The sequence below is a fragment of the Hipposideros armiger genome, unplaced genomic scaffold (assembly GCF_001890085.2).
Source record: "Hipposideros armiger isolate ML-2016 unplaced genomic scaffold, ASM189008v1 scaffold_806, whole genome shotgun sequence".
Lineage (NCBI taxonomy): Eukaryota > Metazoa > Chordata > Mammalia > Chiroptera > Hipposideridae > Hipposideros > Hipposideros armiger.
The window spans coordinates 541,095-565,181 of record NW_017732156.1 but is presented as its reverse complement, the minus strand read 5'-3'; the positions used below and the strand labels follow the sequence as shown (position 1 = coordinate 565,181).

Sequence of the window (24,087 nt, the reverse complement as noted above, 5' to 3'; positions counted from 1 at the left end):
ATATTCTTATAACTATTTCCAGAGTTATCAACACTGCCCTTAACAACACTGAGTTACGTGTTCATTTTTAATCATCTTAAAGAGAAAAATTCATGTTACTAAAGTTAACACTACTTCCACTTTTTAAAATAGTACAGAATTTGCTCTCATTTATTTGACAGTCTAAAATATAAGCCTGGGACTCATTAAAAGTAATTCCTATTAAAACAACCGCTATCTCAACTTGTCCTTTATCTTGAATAATAGATTTCAAAAGGGAGAAGGAAGAAAAATCATGTAAGTATATATATATATATTTTTTTCTCTTTCATTAGAAGTCTCCCTGAGTAACCTGTATTCACTCAAGTCCACAGCGTTCAACGCCTTACCTTCTGCAACACAAATCTGTGTCAAGCATCCAAAGTCCTCGACAGCACAAAAACAATAGCAGAACGAGTGTTACTCTTTACTTACTGCACTAAAATTTTTAAAAGAATTTAAATATCATATAATTGACTGCTAGTCAAGCAGGACAGAGTAAAAATGTCTACTTTGAAATCCAGACATAATAAAAAAATAAATCGCACTACAAAAATATTCCTCCAGGATACCACTAGATGGCTTTCTAACACAGTTTAGCTTTGCTTCGAAATATTTGCTTTATATTTCTCTGTGATAAATAATTTTTTAAAGGAGTGGATTCAAAGCTAATAATAAATATCATCCTACATGTAACTTTACTAATGGTATTCTCACAATGGAAAACATACTATTTCCTCAGATTTTCTTTCTCTCCAACCTTCTTATTATTAAAATAATGATAATAAGCTCCTATGGCAGGCCAGCTCCAGGCCCTGAGGATAAACTGCTGAGTAAAACCACTTAATATCGGCCTTCAACTGGTTAACTAGGCAAGAATAAAGAACCATCCAGAAATGATTATCCATTGGCTAGAATTTTAATGGGCTAAACTATTTTTTGTCTCTGTTACTTAAGTACAGAAATAAATATAAAACTAATAGAAATAAATATAGAACTAATATATATAACTAATCTTCTAAATGTCACCTCCTTTCTTATCCTGTCAATTTATATATTATAACTGACCTCAGAATACAGATGGAGCCATTTGTATTAAAACATTCATTTCCTTATATTAACACACATAGTTGAGAAATGCTGTGGTGTAGTAGGAAAAGCCCAAGAACCATGATAAAAGTAAACCTGAGTTGTAGTACTCATTCTGCCAGTACATCACTGTTTGACCTTAGGTTAATTCCTCATCCTCCCCAAGCCACTTGCTAATTCAGTGCAGAACGAAGAACAGTGTTTAATAACCTCTAAGGCCATTTCCAGTTCAAATAGTCTATGACTATAAAAATGTTCTTTGAAATTTAATATAAGATTCTACTTACACATACTCTCAAATGTTAATGAAATATAATTTCATGCTTTAAATGTTTTAAAGAAATATAGCCACCCTTTTTCAACCTCTTTTTCTGTTTATGAGTTAGTTCAAGATATAACCAATTGCTTAAAAATATAAATTCAATTCATTTCAAAAATCTATGAGGGTTCAAGTGGGCATACCATTTATTATACGAAACTTTTAAAAGCTATGTCATAGCAATTAATTACTTTTTATTTTAATGAAAAAAAGATTTATTTCCTAGAGATATTTAAAATCTTAATACTTTTCATTCTGCTAAAAAAAAAAAAAAGAAAAGAAAAGAAAAGAAAAGAAAAGAAATTGGGCCCTTGCCAACTAAATAAATATTGTTAAAATTAAAAACTGAATCAAATAGTAGGTATAGTAAGAAGAATCTTGAGACAGATGATAAACACAGAAATGTGAATACCTGTATTTAAAAAAGCTTTTTGGAAGAAAACACATTAAAGCAAGTCAGGGACAAACCTACATTGTACATTTTTTAATAATCTTAAAAGTCAAAGGGCCCACTTAAGCTAAATCTTTCATTTTACAAATGTAAAACTCAAGGCCCTTTTATGTTAAGTGATTTGCCCAAGATAATGACATTGATACATTTTTGTACTATCTGTGCATCTCCTTGTGTGTGATTCTATCAGTACTGGGGTAAATACCATCAATATTTCAAAGTCTGGAAAACACATTCTAAAGCATTTGGTATTCATAAACTCAACAATAAACACCACAAACAGCACATAGCTATTATCAATTATTCAATTATACATCTAATGACTTGAATATGATTTTTTAAATAGAAAATTTATAAAATAGTAACAAAAATAGGAATTATGATTTGATACCATGTAACTATATAGTTAAATTGGATACAATTTATTTGAAATAGTCATATTTCTGCTATTATGAATATGATTAGCCTGAAAGTGGAAAATCATATTTAAAAAGAGATTTGCTTTTTCACGTTTAAGAGGTTTTTTTTAAAAGTAATGCACAATGACATGTCAGGCATTATCAAATACATTGATGATCAAATACACATGGCTGTATTATCATATTATCAATATTCACTATTACCCCAAATATACTCTAAGGCTGTCTGATGTTTTAAATCTATTAAACCAAAATGCAAATGTCTTAAGCTGGTCTTTCCCATGTCACAATCACCTCACCAAATAAACAATTACAATTGGTTGATATTCTAGTAAAAGTTTGTATACCGTCCAAGAATGAGTGTGAGTTTGGGGGGGCTAACCTTCAAGTTTCTGGTTTTCTTTTTCCATTCGAAGCAACAAAATTTGTTGGTGTATAGCTTTTCTCCACAAGCTCCGCAGTTCTTCTGATTTCTGTCTTCCTTCAGCTTTTTCTGGGTCCTCTCCACCAGACATGAATATAACCAGCGGTTCCTCCTCCATGGTTGGAGCAAGAGGGGACAGTGGCAGCAGCTCGTTTCTTTCCAGTCCATCTGCAGAGAAGAAAACAGTGAGAGGCATTCCACAGTAGTAACCCAGCCTACAGACGCTTTCTCCAGAATCAAAGCTCTCTTATCCTATATTCTGCCCTTAAGGCTTTGCACAAAGCCACTTGCCTGTGAGTTTCTGGAACTAAAGGTTTAAGTAAACTCACTAGACTGAATTCCCCTTCCAGATTTCCCCCTCAGAGTGAAATGAAAGCACATGTAATTTCGCCACTTCTTCTTTCTGCACAAAATGACCTACAAGGTAGGTGCTCCAAAATGAACTGGCCTTTCCCCGGAGTCCAACACTTCTGCAATTCACCCATGTATAGTTTCTGATTGTGCAAAACAAAATGATTATGTGCGTAGGGATTAGGGATCACCAAAGGTCTACATCTAACATCAGAATCCGTGAAGAGAAAAGCAGCTGAGCAACTCGGGGCAGGTCTTGGCTCAGCATCTCTCTGCTCACTCCTCCTGCAACACTCTTACCCAATTCCTGGAGCTCACTTTCTCCTTCCCTTCCAGGCCATCTTTGGCACTGTTGCCAATTGTTTTCATATTAGCAAACATGATCATGTCTCTTAAAACACTTCAATGGTTGCTTATATCCCAAGGAATGAAGTCCAAACTACTGGAGTAGTTCTTCAGACTCTGACCTCACGTAACCTTTCCAGCCTCTTGTCTCAGTTTCCCATCCTTTGCTCCCATCAAACTTAATTTCTCATGATTCTCTGACCCACAGAATTCTCTCCAATGACTCTAGAGCTTGTTTACTTCCTTTTTTTGAAAAATGCTTGTCCCAGCAATGACTTGAAATAAATACCTAACTTTTCTATGAGGCTTTCTCTGGCCGCCCTAGGCACAGTTCATTTTATCTTTAGTAATGTTAGTTGTTTTCTTGTGTTTCTTTTTTTTTTATTTATTAATTGACTCTGCTCTTACCCTTATTTTTTTAATAAAGAATTACTTTTTTTTCTTTTTTATACTCTATGTCACTTTTTCTAGCTTTTTGAATTGAATATTGAGTACATTTGAGTTTTGGCTTTCTTGATTTTAGAAATGCCCTCTAAATACCACTCAATTTTGATATGTAGGGCTCTGATCATATTTTCTTCCTTCTAGTTTCTAGTGGAGTTTTCAGTTTTCAAACACATAAAATATTTTAGTTGTACTCTAATTCTTGATTCTTTTCTTTCTTTCCTTCTTTTCCTTTCTTTCATTTTTAAAGAGTTATATTAAAACACAGGTAACATACAATATTATGTTAGTTTCAGGTATACACCATAGTTATTCAACATTTATAGACCTAAAGAAGTGATCACCATGATAAGTCCAGCAATCATCTGGCACTGTACCGCACTATCACAACATTATTGACTATATTCCCTATGTTGTACATAACGTCCCCGTGACTTATTTGCTTTTTTCCCCTGAACATTTGAACCTCTTATCCCCCTTAACCTTTTTCCCCTCCCTTTTTTAAATTTTTCAATTACAGTTGGTATTCAATATTATTTTACATTAATTTCAGGTGTACAGCATCTGGTTAGACATTTTATATAATTTAAGAAGTGATCCCTTTGACTAGTCTGACCCACTTGGCACTATACATAGTTTTTACCGTATCATAGACTATATTCCCTATGCTTTACTTTACATCCCCATGACTGTTTTGAAACTACCAATTTGTACTTCTTAATCCCTTACCCTTTTTCACCCTCCCCTCCAATCTCCCTCCCACCTGGCAGCCATCAAAATGTTCTCTGTATCTGTGAGTTTGTTTCTGTTTTGTTTATTTTGTCCTGCGTTCAGAGAATATAGTATAAATGATCATGATTGTCTGGAATTCATTTAAAAAAATACTTGTACATAATTAATTTTTATGACTGTTCCATGTGTGCTACAAATGAATTTTCCCTATAGGTGACAAGGTTCTGTATAAATATTAACCTTGTTTAATTGTATTTCTCAAATATTATCTATATTTAATTTCTCTATATTGAATTTTCAGAGAGGAATATATTAAAATTTCCCACGAGAGTTACTGATTTATTTCTGCCAAAAAAGCCTATTATTTCTAGCTCTCAAGCCTGTATAATTACATGTGTTCTCATTATTGTTATGTCTTTTTGTTTACTATTACATTTACTTTGCCCTTTTGGATGTATTTGCTTTCATTTATAATAGGTGTAATATTCACAGAGAGCTGCCCACACTCTTTGTTGCTTGATATTTGCCTAGTGTATTTGTATCCATTTCTTTGTTGTTCAACATTTTTATGTAACTGTTTTATGTGCGACTCTTGAAAAAGAATATGTTGATTTTCTAATAGTAAAAAGATCTATGACTTCTCTAACACTATCATAGTTCCCGGTTGTGAAAACTCACTCACTCATTCATTAAACATGCATTTATTGAATGTCTAATATGTACTAATGATATCTGAGAAGTTATGTAACCATTACATCAGATATAGAAAGAGAAGTCGTTTTTCCACCGTGATATTTAAATCTCTCTGTACACAAACCACACATTCCCTTTTCTAATATATACTAGTAAGGGGTAATTCCTTAGAGTCCCACACAGACCCTGTTGCTGCATTGCCGAGGGAGATTTGTTCATGGGAGAAGCAACCCTGAGGAAGATACGCTGTCTCCAGGAGATTCGGCGAGGGGGTACAGGGGTTCCTCCAACATTTAGGGACTCGTTGCTGCAAGTAGACGAGGTCCTTTTTCTCCCTTCTCCATCACTGCAGGAGGCAAATAAATACATAACTTATAAGAACTGCATAATGTGGTTCTTCACAATGATATTTGGTCGCACAAGCCATTCACAAATTCTGCCCCGGGCAAGCACAAGCCACAGGCAGCATAGAGCCACGCGTCCCTAGGCACACTGGTCACCCAGGCCACCACATCCAGGCCACAGCCCAGGCATGAGAAGCTCACCTGTTTCTACTCATTCCATAGTAGCCCACTATTTTAAGTCCTACTCTGAGGACTAGAAGCACATATACAGAGAAGCAAAGGTTGCTTAAGTAATGAACTCATGCTTTGCTAAAACACTGTAATTAATGGTTTGTTCTAAACAATGTAAATAGCTTGTAAAAGGCTTATAAAGCGCTTTACTTGTAGCTCTTATAGAATATGACAAAGATAGCTTCTAGTTGCCTGTGACGGGTAAGATCTGTCTCTGAACTGTTATCTACCAAGAGTTGATTCATGGCAGAAAGCAACCCAAATAAAGGCAGAAGAGTCAACCTTGAGATTGTTGTTAGATGGCATACAAAGAAAAAAGCTGTGGTCATATAAGACTGGATAGGTTAAATTTAAAAATATTAACCATATTCTTTATAGTAGGACTTCACAGAGACTATAATATGCTGGCATGCATGGTGACTCCACAAGAGGGAAACAGTGTTCAAAAATTCCCTAACTTATCTAACTTATTCGACCCCCACAATCACCTTCCCCAACTTTTGGAGGGGGTTGGAGATGTCACATTTTTCTACATTGGTGCTTTGTGAAACAAATAAGGAGAAATGCTGGCATACTCTAAGAATTTCATTTCCTAAGAAAGACCACTCTTAAGTTATGCTAGGCCTATCTGCAATCAAAGATCATTATGGCTCAAACTTACTTTTGAGACCAATTATGTTAGCAGCTGGAACAGCATGCTGTAATTAGTGCTGTGAGTGGTGGGAATATTGTACTTGTTTAAGTTTCTAAGTCTCTGAGCTTTCCTGAGAGAATGATAAGATACCAGTATTAGCAGGTGGTGATATCAACAAGTGAGGAAGGTGCAGGACTTTAGATGACGTCAGGAAGCTTCAGTGCTTAAGTCAGAAATGAAACTCAGCTTGAAAAGCCACCACCCCACCTAGATGCTCCGAGGAACTCAGTAGTGTTGAGGGAATCAGTAGTCAGGAAAGCAATTTAGCACCTGCCTGTCATATTTTTATTTAATTCAGTTCTTTCTAATCTCTGTCTATCATTCTGTAAATATTACTTCTGGATTAGCTAAATTAAGATTAAGAAAAAGACACACCTTCACAGTGTTACATAGACAGCAACTGCAGTGATGTATTATGGTACGTCAGAAAATAGCTGATACACATATCTTAATATAGTCAAACCCCCTTTGTGTATCCTGGATAAAATTATAACCCTAATATGTGTCCACAGTTCAAAACTCCTTGCAATATTGAATAAATACGTTCATCTTCCACTTTGGAAAGTATTAATTCAAGTATTTCTCTGTTAGAAACTGTGATTGAAATGTTCTATAAATAACAGTCATATCCTGATAAACACTTTCATTTTAGTAATACTATCTCACTGACTATTTGCTAAATGCCAAAACATGGCTGTATTTCTAGCCACTAGTGTAGTAACTGGCAAATTATAGTAAGCACCCAGCAAATATCCGTTGCATAAATTAATAATGTAAAACCGTATGAAACATTAACTCAGAAGGTTAAGTAAAATGGACAAAGAAATAATATTGGCTAGGCTACCATGACAGGAATACATAAAAGACTGACCTTCTTAAACCCTTTGTTAGAATTTTAAGTCTTTCTGGCAAAAAGTTCTAAGAGCTCTGTTTTGCAAAATACAGACAGCTGTTGACGGCCCTGGTTGCTATTGACAATGCCAATAGTGTTAGTAAGCAACATAAGGCATCTTTTTCCAAGAAGTGTCATTAGTGTCCTATATAAGGACATCTCCCTTATAATTAAAACTCAAGAGCTAAATAAAGTACTTCTGTAAAAGCACTTATTGCAATGCCTCGCAAGATAAGTGTTCAACAAACATTAGCTTCTCTTAACCTTTTAGTAGTTCTAATAAAGAGTACTAGAGTAACCCTAACCAAAGGATTCCAAAACTTTTATATTTTAATGCTGGAATGAAAACAACTTCTAAAAAATCGCCTTCCAATTCACTGTTAATGACGTATCAAGTGTTTAGAAAGTTATTACCAATAAGACTGAGAAGTACCTGTATCAGTTTCATTATTGCTTGTAAATATAAGCTTTGGAGGGTGGGGAATATGCTATAAAACAGATGCATAAAGTACATTAGCCCACTATTACATATTTGAAAATTTTGTAACGTCTAAAATGTTAAATCCTGTAATCCAAATAAAATGCTAAATGACACATTTTCCTCCTGTGTGTGGAATTGAATGGCGAGTAATAAGCCAAAAATTAGCAGTCAAAATATAAGATAATAATATACTGAAAGGGAGAACTTATATAACAGACCATTGACCCTTTATCTTGTACTAAAAAACGACATCCTGAAAAAGCAGTTTGGTGGCTGAGATAAGGCAAAAGCGGTGTTGCTTCATTTAATAAGAGAAGATATGTTTTCAGAAGTCAGGGTCCAGATAAGGGTTTCCACAGTCAGGGCACATATGCAACTCACAGCAGTTTAATTCCTGATGAAACATTTAGTCAGCAATCTGACATTCTTAAGGTGGTAATTTCAAGAATCAAAACCATGTTGAACACTTTTGTGCATCAAAATTCTTGTATCATGCCTTGGAAGCTGCACTAGGATGCGGGGAAAATAGGTTTTCTGTTATTATCACATCCTTTGTTTTTGTTTGTTTGTTTGTTTTTTAACTACAACATTAGTTTCACTTTAACTTCTCCTTTAACTAAACTTAACAGGCTGTCAAGCATAACGTCCTCTTTCTGAGTGAAAATAAAAACAAAACAACATGTGGTACTTACTATAGTAATAATAAAGCTCATACAAAAGCACACACTATGGGCCAGGCATTGTTCCAAGCACTTTACAAGTATGAACTCATTTTATCCTCAAGGCAAACTCATGGGGTAGGTGTGATTACTAATGCCTTTTTTAGTAAGAAAACTGAGATAAAAAGAAGCTAAGTAACTTGACCACAGTCCCACAGATAATAAGTGGAGAAGCCAGGATTCAAACTCAGGTAGTCCGGAATCCAGACTTTAGGCACTGTAGTTTATCAGGCCAATGTCAATACTCTTTGCATCAGTTCAGACACAGCTCTATAGAACCTCAAAAACAAAGCTGTCAGGACTCCCAGAATCCTCTGTATTTTTGGTGAAAAAATATCAGTCTCTAATTATCTTTTAAGTCTTTCGGAAAACAAAAAGAACAGGCAGCACAAAGAGTTTTATTTCCTAAACTCTACACTGAATGCAAATTAAAAAAAAATTAAATTATTTTTAAGTTTTTCATTTAGTACTTCTCTTTCCATTTCTTAATGAAATAATGTCATTATTTTAGCAGAGAAATAAGTTCAAAATATTATTAGGTGGCCATTTATATAAATATTTCCTTCATTTTCTTTGCTTTTGAAATCATTGCGCTCCAAAATGTAAAGGCTTTTTTATTTTTAAATACAAGAATCAAATGAAAAACATACTAATATGGCAGAATATACATATATTGATATATATTATGTTCACATTTTTTAAATGATGAAACACATTAGAACCATTTCTTTATATTTTCATATAATCTTTTTCCTCTTTCTGTTGTATTTTGGAATATCCACACTTACATTATAAAATTGCTTCCTAAGAGACATATTTGGCAAAAGTATTCTGTGCCAGCATTATGTCTGCTGAAAATTTATTAAATTAAAAATGAATAACTAGGAAGGAAATACAATGTGGAGAACTCCCACCTATTTTTGAATCAGTATATCGTAAAATATATATTCTTCCTATTACCAATCCAAATTAATCAGGAACCAAAATCCATGGACACAAATGAGGGCTTATAAGGGGAGAAGGTATATTATGTGCATCACCATGTGGACTGGGAGGCATTTCCAAGTGCTTCTGTATGTAGCATTGATCAAAAGCTATGAATATGTTACGAACCCCTCCCCACCACACAGAGAGATTCAAGATAACTTTTAACATACCCTCGACCGAGCAGTTATAGCCTTTCCCATAGCAACTATTAAATTGACATAATACTTCGTATGTTAACACAGAATTTTAAATGCATACTTGCCTGCTTTACAATTAATTCACTGAGTATTGTACAGAATGAAGATATTTTAGTGACCACTCACAGGGACTCAATGTTAAGAAGGAAGCAGTCGTTTTATTTCCCACTATGGCAATATAAATACCTATTTCACCAAGGTAAACTCTTAGAAGACCAGGACCAGTTTTACAAAGATGCTGTTCTGCTGAGCAGAAAACTGCCCTCATCCTCCACCCCCAAGCACCCATCTAAAACTACTAGCATCACGAAACCCAAATTAATGACGACACACTGATTAAATCTATAGCTAAATCACAATGCATTACAACTCAAGATCGAAACAAAACTTGATTAATGTGATAGCAGCTATTTAGCAGAAACCTGAAAAAGCCTGATCTTTGTAAATGCCCCAAGAAAGGCTGGTAAAACTAGTCACCACCCTCCCCCAAAAGGATCCATAAATACAATTTAATTCATAATTGCCCCAGGTGCACTAATAGTTTATCTAAATCCTGCTTTCAACTGGGTAACCATCTATCATCCTGTGGAAAATCTTTACTAATTAAATGAAATGGAGATTGAGCTATTCTAGTGGAAATCAGTTTGCAGCATTGAGCGATGAGTCAAAAGTGATAGATTAATCAGTGGAATGATGTGTAAAACAAAAAGAATGAGCAGCACAAAGAGCTTGATTTCCTAAACTCTACACTGAATGCAAATTAAAAAAACAATTAAGCTCTTTTTTTAAAAAAATTAGTTTCAGGTGTATAAAGCATTGTAATAGTTAGACATTTACACCCCTCACAAAGTGCTACCCCCCCAATCTACTTCCCCTCTGACATTATATAGCTGTTACTATACCATTGACTATATTCTCTACGCTGTACTCCACATCCCATGACCACACACACACACACACACACACACACACACACACACACGTATATATTTAATTATAGTTGACATTCAGTATTGTTGAATTTTAGCTTCAGGAGTACAGCACAGTGGTCAGCCATCTACACAGTCCATGTTTTTTACATTGGAATTAAAATATCTCTAGGTAGCTCATTTGCTTATTCCTATAACCTAAGATTAAGAAAAAATACTAGTAAGTAAGATATTAAACCTCCCGGTGCCTCAATCTAACCATACGTAAAACAAGGAAATTATAGGCCAGATGATATCTAAGGTAATAAACAGATCTAATTCTATACTGTTGTAGAACCTAACAGGACACAAAGTAAAACCAACACTTCCATTAGGCTTTTAAAAGTAGATAAGAAGTACTACCTAAATGGTCTTACACCCAGCCATATAAAGTATAGGTCAATTACAAGTTAAAAAAGAAAACGTCACTTTTTATGTTTTCAATGTGGCCATAATAATTTTCAGAGAATTTTTTTCTCCTTGTACATCTCATTCTAGTCCAATCTTGAACACTATGTTTTTATTTCAGCTTGAAAGAAATCTAAATGTCAAGTGGCCCCACATAGGAAGATGGGGCATGTCTGTTTTTCATTGAGCTCATCATATAAGCAAAGCATAGAACCTAGAACAAAGCAAAGAATAACCGTTTTCAGTTAACTTGTTCAGCAGCGATTCTGCATGTTTACCACAAAAGGCCTGCGGGTCAAGAGGGAGAGATGTCATCACAGATGTGGTCAGACTTCCATAATAAGGAAGTAGGTGTTTTCCTGTGTCCAGACCAGGGGGAGGTCTGGAAGGCCTCAGCAGTGTCTCAAAGTAGCCAACGTGACAGAAATTAGGATAGGCAGAAATAGATTAATAACCCTCTTCAGGAGAAAACCATATCTGATTTTTTGAGTTGTTTCTTTTAGGATTCTCATTTCTGCATCTTCTGGGATTCAGAATAAACTCCTTATAGGTATGTATGTACCTCTAAGCTACCAAATTCACTCCTATTAATCCAAAATTAAAATTAGGCTTTGATGGAAGGATGCAACACAGTTCTAAGGAAATGTCAACATGGAATAGAGTAGAAACAGGATTTCTGTTTGCAATCAACATTTTATATGATCATTTGTGATCTTTGGTTACACAAGGCATCACATTTTTTATACTATATAACCCTCATAGCACCACAATGACGGCATGCATTCAGAAGACAGCCAAAACAGCTTTTTAAACTAATGATGCTATTCAGTTGGAATAATTTATGAATTTTTCAGTGAAAATATTTAGACCTCTAATCACCTTGATTCTGAAGCAGTGTCCTGTCTAATACAACAGGAAAATAAGGAATGACATTAGCACACAGAGAAAGAGATATGTCCAAAATCAGGACTTAGAATAAAAAGGCATTCCCCTAAGTCATCAATACAGCACAGATAAGGTTATTTCAATAATGAACCATATTGAGTGATTATATTATTTTTATCAGTGAACATGAGAGAACTATAGAAAACCAGAACTGAACCACAAACTACATCATCAACAACAATCTTATTTTCTCATTGAAAAGTTTTATCACTGAATAGAAGTAATGACTATCATTTTACTTTTGACTCATGAACTTCAATAGAAACAATTTTTAATCATAGGCTTAAAAGCTAGGAAGCAATTATAAGGAGTGACAAAGATGCCTGTCGATACATCGGATATATTTGATAAATGGATATCATATAAATATACTGTATCATCATAGACAATTATCGTTTAGCTACTAAACAATGAAAGAACATTACATTTCGAAAAACCAACTCAAAGTAAAGTAAAACAAAACATACACTTACTCCCTTTTTCCTTTATCATTTCAATGTTGTGCAAATGAAACTACTGATCAATCAACCATGATATTAAAAACGTCTTGGCTCCTTTTTCTCAGCCTTCTTAAGAACAGTAACCTGAATAGTGGGCCTACAGAAGGATGCTCAATCTGAACTTCAAATTTCAAATTAATCTGTCTTCCAAAAAGTGGTATTTGTTAGCCTAGTCTACTCTATACCTTAGTTGACTATGCATATTTAGAGATCCACTCTATACAACTAGTAAGCTATGAGGAACCCAAGTAAAAAGATAATTGTAAATCATGGAATTATGAATCGCCTCCCCTCAACATTCTGAGTGGTGCCAGACATCATGGTAATTGTGTGTGTGTGTGATGTTCTCTCTGAAAGTAGTTATCATGAGACATGTAGAGTGCAGAAATCCCTGGATTAAAACCATGCTCTTGAATATCCTCATTTTTAGGAAATACACACTAAAGTATTCTCGGGAAAGGGACATGATGTATGCAACCTATTCACAAATAGCTAAGAATTTTTTAAAAATATATGTATATATGTATGCATGTGTATATACATATGTAAATAGACAGAGAATGATAAAGCAAATGGGGCACATGTTCAAGACTGATGAATCTAGGGAAAGAGTTAGCAGGAGTTCTCCATAATATTTTTGCAACTTTTCTATAAATTTGAAATCATTACAAAATACAAATTTAAAAAACACTCTCCAAGATTATAACTAGTAAATTTATCTCTGAGTGACTTGGCTTACTAGTTGAAAGGAAGCCTATTAAGAGTGAATTTTGTCCAACAATTTTACTACTGTGTAGATAGATAGTCATCAGGTAATGCAGAGATGCACAACTAAAACTTGTACAAAATATCCAAGACAGTATTCCTTCAAAAGCCAAAAAACTAGAAATAACCCACATCTCCATCAGTAAAAGAATGGATAAACTATGATATAGTAAATGGAATACTATACAGCAATATAAATGAATCAACTAAAATGTACATAAAAGTAGGAATTAATCTCACAAACTAATATTCAGTGAAAGAAGCCAGATATAAAAGAACTTAAACTGTATCACTCAATTTAAATAAAGTTCAAAAGCAGGCAACACTAAGCTCTGATATTTGAGGTCAAAATAAGGGGTACTGGTTGGATGGGAAAATGTGCAGAGCTGCAGGGGTGCTAGTACCATTACATTTATTGGCTGGGTGTCGGTTACAGGGGGTGTTCAGTCTGATAATCCAATGAGCTGTACGATTATGATATTTTTAATGAAAAAAATTTGAAGTGTCTTTTTGCCTCATTGATTTTATGCTGTCAAATTATTAAAAGCAAACAAAAAGTTTGAGGAAAAAGTACTTTCTGATTTTTAGAATTTCTGAGAGGCAAGAAAACATTATAAAGTACAAAAAAATAGCAAAAATTTTAATTATCCTACAAATGTAAAAGTTCTCCTCATGTTTAAATTTGGCACTTCAAATAAGAAAGCAACAAAAAGGTGAAATTTTTCAATGCAAAATGAGCATATGTTTGCCCTCTGGACTTCAATACCCTTCTATTAGAATGAGATACAGAGGGCTAAAAGAAGCTATGAGCAAGAATAATACATACACCTAAGGAGAAATTACTAAGTCTAACATATTACCTTATATTAAACACTGTAAATAATCTTTAAAAAGCCACTGATTTTTGTTTTCTACATCCTACTCACAGCTAATCTTTGACATTCTTAATTGCTGTTCCTAATAGTCACTTTCAGGCCTGTTTTTATTTCCAGAAGGAAACTGTGATTCTCCAGATGCTCAACTTTAATAAAACAATAAAAAAAAAAACTGCAAATAGAGTTCACTGAAAGTGTTGTATTCTTGTTAATAGTGCTACAGAGATAAGGCAAACTGAAATTTTTATGTGTGTGCATTCTTGGTTCTCTAAATTCATTGCATATTCTCTATATATTACACTGTTTTTGTGGCTAACTTCCTTTCAATTTTCTCCCGTAAGGTTGTCCCTAAAAAACCCTGTAAAGTAAACTATTCATTAACTTTTTTACTAGAAATTCAATGTTTGAACATGACTATACTTTCAGAGGGAAGTTCAGGTTCAAACGTTTATTAATCCAACATTAATTATCTTTGTTGGAATGAAAAAAACATTGGCACACATGGACAAAAGATACTCAGAGATAATTCAAAGGATAAGTTAACTAGTTATTGATAGTTACCTAGTTATATGTTAACTTTGGAGATTTCCTAAGTCTAAAGGAAAGGAGGCCAAGAGAATATCCAAGAAGATTTTAGTAGCACACAGGCTGATTGATAGCACATATTCCTCTCCTTGCCAAATATCAAACTACTCAAAACAACCCAAATGTCCATCAGCAAGAGAGTGGATAAATGTAATGTATGAAATGGAATACTACATAGTAATAAAAACGAATGAGTCAAGCCACACATAAAACCAGGAATGAATCTCACAAACTTCTAAGCCAACAACAACAACCCCTTTAAAAGAATTCCCAACTTCACCTACTTCTTTCCAAAGGCTGGGGCACCCTACTAAGAATCTGAATGATCAATAAGAGTTCATGATTTCAAATGTTTTTAAAAAGGGAATTCCCCAAAATCACTACATCTAATATTGTGTAGCTAAAAGAGCAAAGAACAAGACTTAGCAAGCTATGCATTTTCAATACTGGGACCAAAACAAAACCAGCCTGAATGTCGACAAGATTTAAGAGATTTCTCAAGTTATCAGAAAGAGTTGCTATTAAAATGATCCTGTACCCATTATGCGACTTACACTGAGATTCAGAAAAGTAAGTCATTGAATAATCAAATAAATGCCTAGGAAATATTGTGTATACTTGAAAATAAAGATATATTATATCCATCACTTTAGTACAGTTGTTTAAATCAGTGGCCTTTGGATTCCATAAAATCTGTTCAGAGAAGCTAAGACAAAAAGACATGGTCAACAGAGCTTTGCTTAGTATGTGTTAGCACCAGGTCTTGTTCCATTTATTTCAAAGCTTAGACTCTGGGGCCCAAGGCAAAGAAACAGACAAATAGTACAAAAATAATAATAATTTTAAAAAGTAAGACAATCATGTAATCAAAGAGCTGGTTTTAGAAGTTTGGAAACCCTGGTTTTAAAAGTTTTCTTAGTAAAATTAATTGGAATTGAAAGCAATACAGTAGAAACAGATTAGAACAAGCACAACATAAGGATGCATAAATGTCACTCCAAAATTAATTAGCCACTCTTTAGTAACATTATCAGTATATCACTGCAGAACATTTTGCTTTGCAAACAGAGGACACTGATCTCACCTGATTTCATTTTCATACTGTGGGGACAGTCTACCTGAATTCTGGTAAAAGCTTTTCAGGAAAGAGGGGGCAGTGAAGGAAGGGGCAGAGAAGGAAGTGTGAAGACTTGGAAGGCTGGAGGAAGAATTACTCTCCTTGTGCATGCGCCGAACTGATGGAAGAATGCTGAGTACAGAAAATACAGCAAGTTTGTCTCAATTTATATTTTGGCAAAATCTTCATTCACTACGACAAGGCATATAAAAAGGTTCTTGCTCTTAATTTAATCTTTCTTCTAAAGACTCAGGGCTGGATCTTCTATGGAAAAATAAGGAGCATGCAGTTCTCCATTTAAAACCAAGACCTACTTTTTTCACCCTTTCACAAGTTGAATTCCTCCTTGTTTATGCAGTAAGTGTTTGTCTCTAAATTTTTTAAAACAATATTAGGACAAACAGTGTTTGTTTTTACATGCAAAAGATACTTCAAGGCAAAAAAAATAATAATAATAGGAAAGCACAAATAATTACAGGAAACAAGTTCCACAAGGAAAAACCGATTATCGGTAGTTCAAAGGCTCAAAGATTTTAAAGATATAAACGCTTCTAAAATTTAAGAACAACATGTTTGGTTGTTAGAAGTCATCATAATACCTTTGGCCTACCAAATATGAATGGCCGTGCTCTTTCCTGCAGCCTGTGGAATTGTGCAGCCATGGTTTTTTCCGAATACCTAAATAGCCTGCATAGCTCTTTTTTTTTTCAGAAGACACTTTTCCTGGCAAGTTTTTACAATGATACAAAGAACATCTTTTTATACTGATAGAAATTATTTGAACTTATACATTATAAAATGTGGAAAGCATAAGGAATTAGAGACATCACTTATAGTTTAAAATAATATTTTAAATTCTTGAAAATAATTTTTCCTGAAAACAAGAGATTTATTGCCTTGGGTAAATATAAATGAACTGATCATAAGAAAATCTTGATTTATACATGAATAGTTAATCTTTTTCATTAAAGAAAATCTGAGAATAGTTAATTCTGTTAATTTACTTTATTTTTAAATATCCTAAATATCTTATTTTTTAATCTTAAATCATTCAAGAAACAATAATAAGAATAAAACTGTATCCTTAAATGCTGATAAATTTGATAACAGTGTAAAAATTAACCTCTTTTTACTTTTAAGTTCCGTTTTTTTGTTTGTTTTTTTTCCTCTCTAACTGTGATCCCTATCAGACCCTGTTTCCCGTATAAAACTCATAGGAAAAGGAGAAAAACAAAATTAGTTCTAGGATATAAACTCTGAATTGTGTTGCACAGTAAAAAGTATAATCATTCTAAAACTCTAGGTTTACTCCCTTTATTACTTCTTACCAAATGCCAAACAATTTTGTTAAATTGTTTTTTTAACTAATGTGTAAGTTAATTCCTAATGGACACTGCCTGTCAATTATGGTATGTGTACTCTTTATAGCTATTACTTTATTCTAGATAAAAATGTTAACTATTTTTTATTTGGCTTTAATTTACTATGAAATATAATATAGCCAATTTTTTTTCTCATGTATTAAGGTAAGTTAGGTGATGTTTTTTTAACCTTTGTATTTTATCATAAGCTAACAGGAAGTTCTACTGCTATGTTATTTTCCAATGTGCTGACTTTGTTTCATTAGAGCCACCATCAAGAAGACACTGAGTAACATGTGGTCAGCAGGTTTTTCAGGCAAAACCACATGCATCATATCTTTTTTTTCGCTGTTTTTCTGGAAAAAAAAAAAATGTTTGCACCCAAAATGCTTTAACTCAGCTCTTTGGGTGTTCCTTAAATCTTGCCTGTTTCCCTTAGTAACTGAGGTTTTTACAATTCAATTTATGTGTATGGTCTTCCTAAAAACTAACGTTGGCTACAGCCTGCAGTCACAATAAATCTTGACTTCACAGTGATCAAAACAGGTTGGCAGGAGAATTTCACTTCACATTCCAGAGAGAGGTTTAGACTCACCTGCACTGTTCGCTGGAGCTCTGCCTCAGGAGAGGGGAGCGAAGACCATGGGCCCTCCCATCCTGTAAATTCAGCTTTCGCTTTGTGCTAGAAGGTGGGTGGCTGAACGTGTGCGCCCGTCTTCGAAACTGTGGAGAGTCAGAGTCCTCTTCAGGGAATGTCTGCCACGCTGAGGAGAGTGGGGAGGCTGGTGGTGTCCCTGGTGGAGAGTCTCCTGGTGAATAGTCCTGAAAAGCAGGCAGCAGTGAGGTCTTTCTCTCCTACATAGATTATGGCAGGCCTCCTTACACACAGGCCTCCCAAGTGACAGGGTGTCTCTTCTTCCCCCTGAGTCAAGACAAAACTGTTTTTTGTTGTTGTTGTTTTACTCAATCCATGCTGAGGGCTAATCGGTATTACCACAACCCATCTCTTCTGATAAGCTGCTGTAAGACAGCATCCGTAAAGATAGGACAGAAAGTAAAAAGGATGATAAGAAAAAGGTACTGTTTTCCCTACCACTTTGTGGTCAAATGCTATAGCTACTGTACTTTTCTCATTGTTGCCAGACAGATGAAAAGAGATCATGACCAAAAGAGGGTGGAGTCCGTGTTTACGTATCTACTGATTTCCATGACCTATCGGTTCCACACTTCCTGCACTGTCAAAATAATATCACACGCTTAAGTGTCCCAGTCTCGGGGCAAAGCCTTCAGGAAAATAAAGCCTGTTAAGTATCTTCCTTCGCTGTGGATGTTTCTATCCAACTTACATGTTCCCTGATGTAACATTTTTTAAAAAGACATGAAAAACAGGAAATGAATGAATAGTGAGTTATGCTGGAATGCATCTCATATTGCATGGGTAGACACCATAAATCTTTCAATTTAGACAGATATGCTGTTTATACTTTCCAGAACAAGCACCATTGCAGAAATGTTTCGCTTGATAAACATGGGTTCAGGATAAAAAGACTGAACACTGGACTGAGTCATCAATTTTATCAACAGAAAGTTTCATAAACATATTTTAATAGTTTCCATTAAAAAATAGGTTGCATATGCTTCAGGTTTCATGTTGCATGATATAGGAAACAGGAAACCAAACCTAATGAGAATTGTCTATGAGATAAAAAATAGCCTAATGTTACAGTGAAAATGGTTAAAAATAGTGGGAGGGGGTGTAACATGGGAGGAAAACAAAAGATAAAAAGATCACTGTACAAATGCAGTAATTACATGGCTCATTTTTCTAAGGCTTTGAATCAACAATTGCTCAAATACTGTTCTCCAAACATACTGTCTCCAAACAGTAAAAAGCCTGATAGAGCAGAGTTAGCCTACAAAGGATGTGTTCTGTCCCACCATAAGAAAGCTTCAGCTGAATAAAAAGCAACATGTTCATACCCAGAATCTTCTATTTAAAATAATAAAGCCTCAAATATTTTTTTAAATCATAAAGGACTCATAACAAAATCACTAAGCATGCATATTACCATATCAGTGTTGGTTTGTGCCAAGTCAAAATTTGTTGTATACCTTCTCCGAAGCAAAACTGTTGGACCGTTCAAAGCTTTCCATACTTCCAAGCCGACCTCTCATTCTGTTAGCTCCCTGAGTGAAGAGAATAAAATTAAATCATACATATGTTTTGAATTTTTACTTTAAAACTAAAAAATCAGTTGCCTCTTTACAAGGTGTGATCAAACAATATGGTGAATGTTTAAATAAAAAAAAAATTATTATACTAAAAGACACATTGCAATTTTAATCCCCCTCAATTCAAACACACTTCCCATTGTTCCTGCCACTTTCTGAAGCAGTTCTGGAAGTCCTCTTTTGTGAGTGTCTTTAGTTGTGCTATGCTGTCATGGCTGCCTCAATGTCCTGAATTGTTTTGAATTTGGGGAAGAGGCAGAAGTTGCATAGGGCTAGATCCGGTGAATAAGGCGGATGAGGACACACCATACTGTTTTCATTTGACAGAAATTGCCATATGCCAGAAGTGATGTGTGACATAGAGCATTGTCATGACAGAAGATGATTTATGGCACACTTTAAAACACACCTTCTCTCAACCATAGCTCACACCCAACTGACGGCACAGAACAAGTTGAAACTTGTCACACACTGTTACTAAGGTTCCACATGCAGCTTCTGTATTAAAGATCCCTGCCTTTCCATTGGATGGCATGCAGCAGCATTCACCATATTTTGTGATCACAACAGAAAGACTCCGTGTCACACTTCACTTCTGGTACAGCAATTTCTATCAAATAAAAACAATACGGTGTGTCCTCATCCACCTTATGCACCGGATCCGGCACCAGGCGACTTCTGGCTCTTCCCCAAAGTCAAAATTACCATGAAAGGTAAATGTTTTGAATTGATTCTGGATATCGAGGCAGCCATGACAGCGCAACTAACGACACTCATGACAGAGGACTTCCAGAACTGCTTCAGAAGTGGCAAGAATGATGGGGTAAGTGTGTTCGAAACAAGGGGGAGTATTTTGAGGGGGGTTAATGGCAATGCATCTTTTACTGTAATAATTTTTTTATTTAAACATTCATTGTATTGTTTGATCACAGCTTGTATGTTAGCATGAAATTGATCCTTTTGTGGTTCACTCAAATTTGGTGTCAGTATTAACAGCCATTCCAGCACAGTAAATAGAAATATTCACAATCTATTTCCATTATTTCTAAATCAGCCATTAGATAACTAGATACTCAAACCAAGCTTTTTGAAGTGATTTTGGTTATAAGGTTAAACATTATTCATCCATACAACCAGGAGATCCCCATAACATCAATGAGAGCCCTACTAACTTTGTGTCTCATACAGATAAACACAAATGTGGAAGGTACAACACAACTGACCACCACAGTGATAAAGAAAATGGTTTGCTATGTAAAACCTCCCTACAACCCAGATTACAAATATCATAATTCACATTACAGGATCATAGGAAACACAGGTTAAGAAAAGAAAACTGCATCCTCAAGTGTATGGGTGTAGCTTCGTTCATTATTCCATAATGCAAAACTACTTGAATAAAGCATTTCTCTCTAAGAAGCAGTTCTCAACCTGTGGGTCGCGACCCCTTTGGGGCTCGAATGACCCTTTCACAGGGGTTGCCTAAGACCATCGGAAAACAAAAAGATATTTACATTACAATTCATAACAGTAGCAAAATTACAGTTATAGAGTAGCCACAAAAATAATTTTATGGTTGGGGGTCACCACAACATGAGGAACTGTATTAAGGGGTTGTGGCATAAGGAAGGTTGAGAACCGCTGCTCTAGAGGACTATATAAGTCTGCTTCCATACTGATGAACTGGTTCTTATGTTTCTTTTCACATACTCCTTTGCTATTGATTTTATAGATGATGTAAAAAAGGGAGGGTATTGGGGGGGGGGGCTGGCCAAATGGTGCATTGGTTAAGAGTTGGTTTGGGAGCACGAGCTCTGAGCAGCAGGGTCCCGGTTTGGATCCCACATTAGGGCCAGTGACACTGCACCCTCTACAGCTAAGATGCTGAACAACAGCTCAACCTGGAGCTGGGCTGCCATGAGTAGCCGGCGACGGCGTAGGCTGCAGCCCCTGCTGCAGTGGGCTGCCAGAAGTTACCGTGAGTGGCTGGCAGTCAGTGTGAGTGGCCCGCAGCCAACGTGAGCTGCCAAGAGCCACCGTGAACGGCCGTCCAGTGGCCGGCGACTGATCTGCCTCACCTGGAAAGGGCACGATGATAATACCAACATGGGCCAGTGAAGCGACGTCCTCCACAACTAGACTGAAGAACAAAAGGACAGCAATTTGTCTGTTCTCCTCCCCCAATTACCCAATAAAATCTTTTAAAAAATAAAAAATTTAAAAAATTTATAAGGGGGTGGGACCTAAGAGATCATCTCATATATTCCCCTCACTTTATATAGGAAGAAAATGAAGCCAACTATGGAAGGAAAGAGGATAAAAAGGCAGGCTGGGGACCACATCATGTAGAAGGTCCCAACATACAAAATACAGACTGAGGAGTGTTACCTAACACTAAAACACATGGAGAAGTTCTAAAAAGCATAACTAGAAATACAAGCCAAATCAGTGTGACAGTGACTCTGCAAAATAAAAAGCGCACAATATTTATATAGCAATTTACAGTTTTAAAGTTGGTCACCATACATTCTTGGATTTAATTTTTTGAGGGAAATGGGTTATATTTTATTTTAATTTTTAATCAAAGTAATACCTGCACAGAATTTCAAAAGTCAAAGTGCGCTACCAAGCTTCTAATAAAAATGACAGTCACACCCCTCTTAAACACTGAATCCCATTCCCCGAAAGCAAACTCTTGAAATTGTATTGATGCTTCCGCTATTCAGTTTATATTACTATTCCTTAATCTTTCCATTTTAGGCACTATCTATTGACTTTCTACTCTGGAAGATGAGACTTTAGTATTCTTACTTCATTATCCACCCCCACACATGCTCTCTCTTTCCCTCCTCTCTCAACATAGTTATATCATAATATTTTCTGCTTAGATTGTTACAACTTTATAAATACTGTTTGTACCTGAGCTACATGTTTGATGATTATTACAACTCATAACTTGTACAATTTGCTTTTCATGGAGTTTTCTGCTTCAGCAATCATTAATGTATTACGAAAGTCACCAACAGATCTCAGTATGGTCAAACATCACATTATCCATCAATCACAACTGTTTCTTTTTCTTTGGGCTACCCACTGAGAAGACCTCTGTCTCTTCTTTCCCCAGTCTGGACTGGTTGCGATTTAGGCTTGCTGAATAAATCGTCCCAGTCTTTTCCTTGTCTAGTAACCTAGAGATTTCCTTTAAGGCTAGCCTATGTTGGAATTTCTGTTTCCTTGATCCCATCCATGTCTTCCTCTTTTTTAGATTACTTCCTCTTTTTGGTGGAACACATACTCCAGGTGCTTTCTGAGAAAGGGAGACTAGGAAGTAATTCTTTTTACAGGTCTGTAAATGTCATTATTCTATGCTTGTATTTCATTAATGGTTTGGCTAAATACATAATTCTGGTTAGAAACTTCCGTTCAGAATAAGTGAGCATTGTGTAAGTGTCTCCTGGCACACAAGTCTAATGCCATTGTGAGTCCTGAGCTTTTGTACGACTAGCTATTTCTCTCTGGAACACATTCTAAGTTTATCCTTGGGCGCTCTGAAATTTTGCAATGATGTGCCTTGGCATGGCTTTAATGTCATCATTTTATGCTTATTCTGAGTCCACTGAATCTGGAAACAAGTCCATCAGCTCTGAGAAATTTCTAAAATGATTTCTTAGAAAATTTCTGCATGCATTTTCTCTTTCTGGAATTCCTACCATTTTTGGCTTTTGGATCTTCAGACTGCGCCTTTCACTTTTTACCCTGTTCTCCTATTTTCCATTTCTTTGCCATTTTACTTTACTTTCTGGAAGATTTCTTCAGCTCTAGTTTCCTAGCCTTCTGTTGAATTTTTATTTTTATGTTTACTATCAGAAAACTTTGGCAGTTTTTCCTTGTTCTCAGTTAACTTTTATATTTGTGATATCTTGTTTCATAGAAGCAAACTTTACAGATACAAAGACTGAAGTTCTGGTAGATTACGTTGCCTAAGTTTACGTAGCTAGTTAAAGGACTGAGCAGCGAATGGAACCCAGGAAGTACAATTTAAAAGTGAACTCTTGAACTCTTACTCAATACCCCCTCCTTAAGATAGAGCTTTGTGAAAGTAAGATTACAAATAAAACTAACTAGCCTATATTAGTTAAGTATAATTTTGCAAATGTGCTAGAACCTGATCAAGGCTCTTTCAGGTCTTCAGATTCATACTATAACATGACATACTTCCAAATATATATATATTTGGCTGATAAATTATTGGGTTAATGTTTGTGGTCAAGAGGAAAATATTATAAAGACCAGATCACTTTCCACTATCTTTGAGCTGCTACTTACATGCCAACCTGCCTGGTTATTTTAAACAGATTATTTGGTCACAATATAGAAGGTAGTCAGATGGATGTCAAACCATGTGCTTTATTAGAACAGCAACTTAAATCACACATTTTACTCACAGTGGGGTTTTATCCACATGGAGTGTGTGTGTGTGTGTGTGTGTGTGTGTGTGTGT

At 35.3% G+C, this 24,087-nt stretch overlaps 1 protein-coding gene across 5 annotated transcripts in view; it reads right to left on the bottom strand.

The window, feature by feature from the left end:
• TBC1D4 (TBC1 domain family member 4) overlaps positions 1-24,087 on the bottom strand; it is a 182,717-nt gene that overhangs the window by 20,944 nt on the left and 137,686 nt on the right. For 2 of the 5 annotated variants that reach the window (XM_019628687.1, XM_019628691.1), the window contains exons 9-14: positions 19,467-19,541; positions 17,950-18,176; positions 15,961-16,125; positions 5,471-5,631; positions 2,679-2,888; positions 779-781 (exon numbers count right to left, since the gene is read on the bottom strand). In XM_019628687.1, coding sequence (XP_019484232.1) covers positions 779-781; positions 2,679-2,888; positions 5,471-5,631; positions 15,961-16,125; positions 17,950-18,176; positions 19,467-19,541 — 841 coding nt within the window. The remainder of the gene's footprint in view (positions 1-778; positions 782-2,678; positions 2,889-5,470; positions 5,632-15,960; positions 16,126-17,949; positions 18,177-19,466; positions 19,542-24,087) is intronic. The other 3 variants (XM_019628688.1, XM_019628689.1, XM_019628690.1) reach the window with 3 other exon arrangements.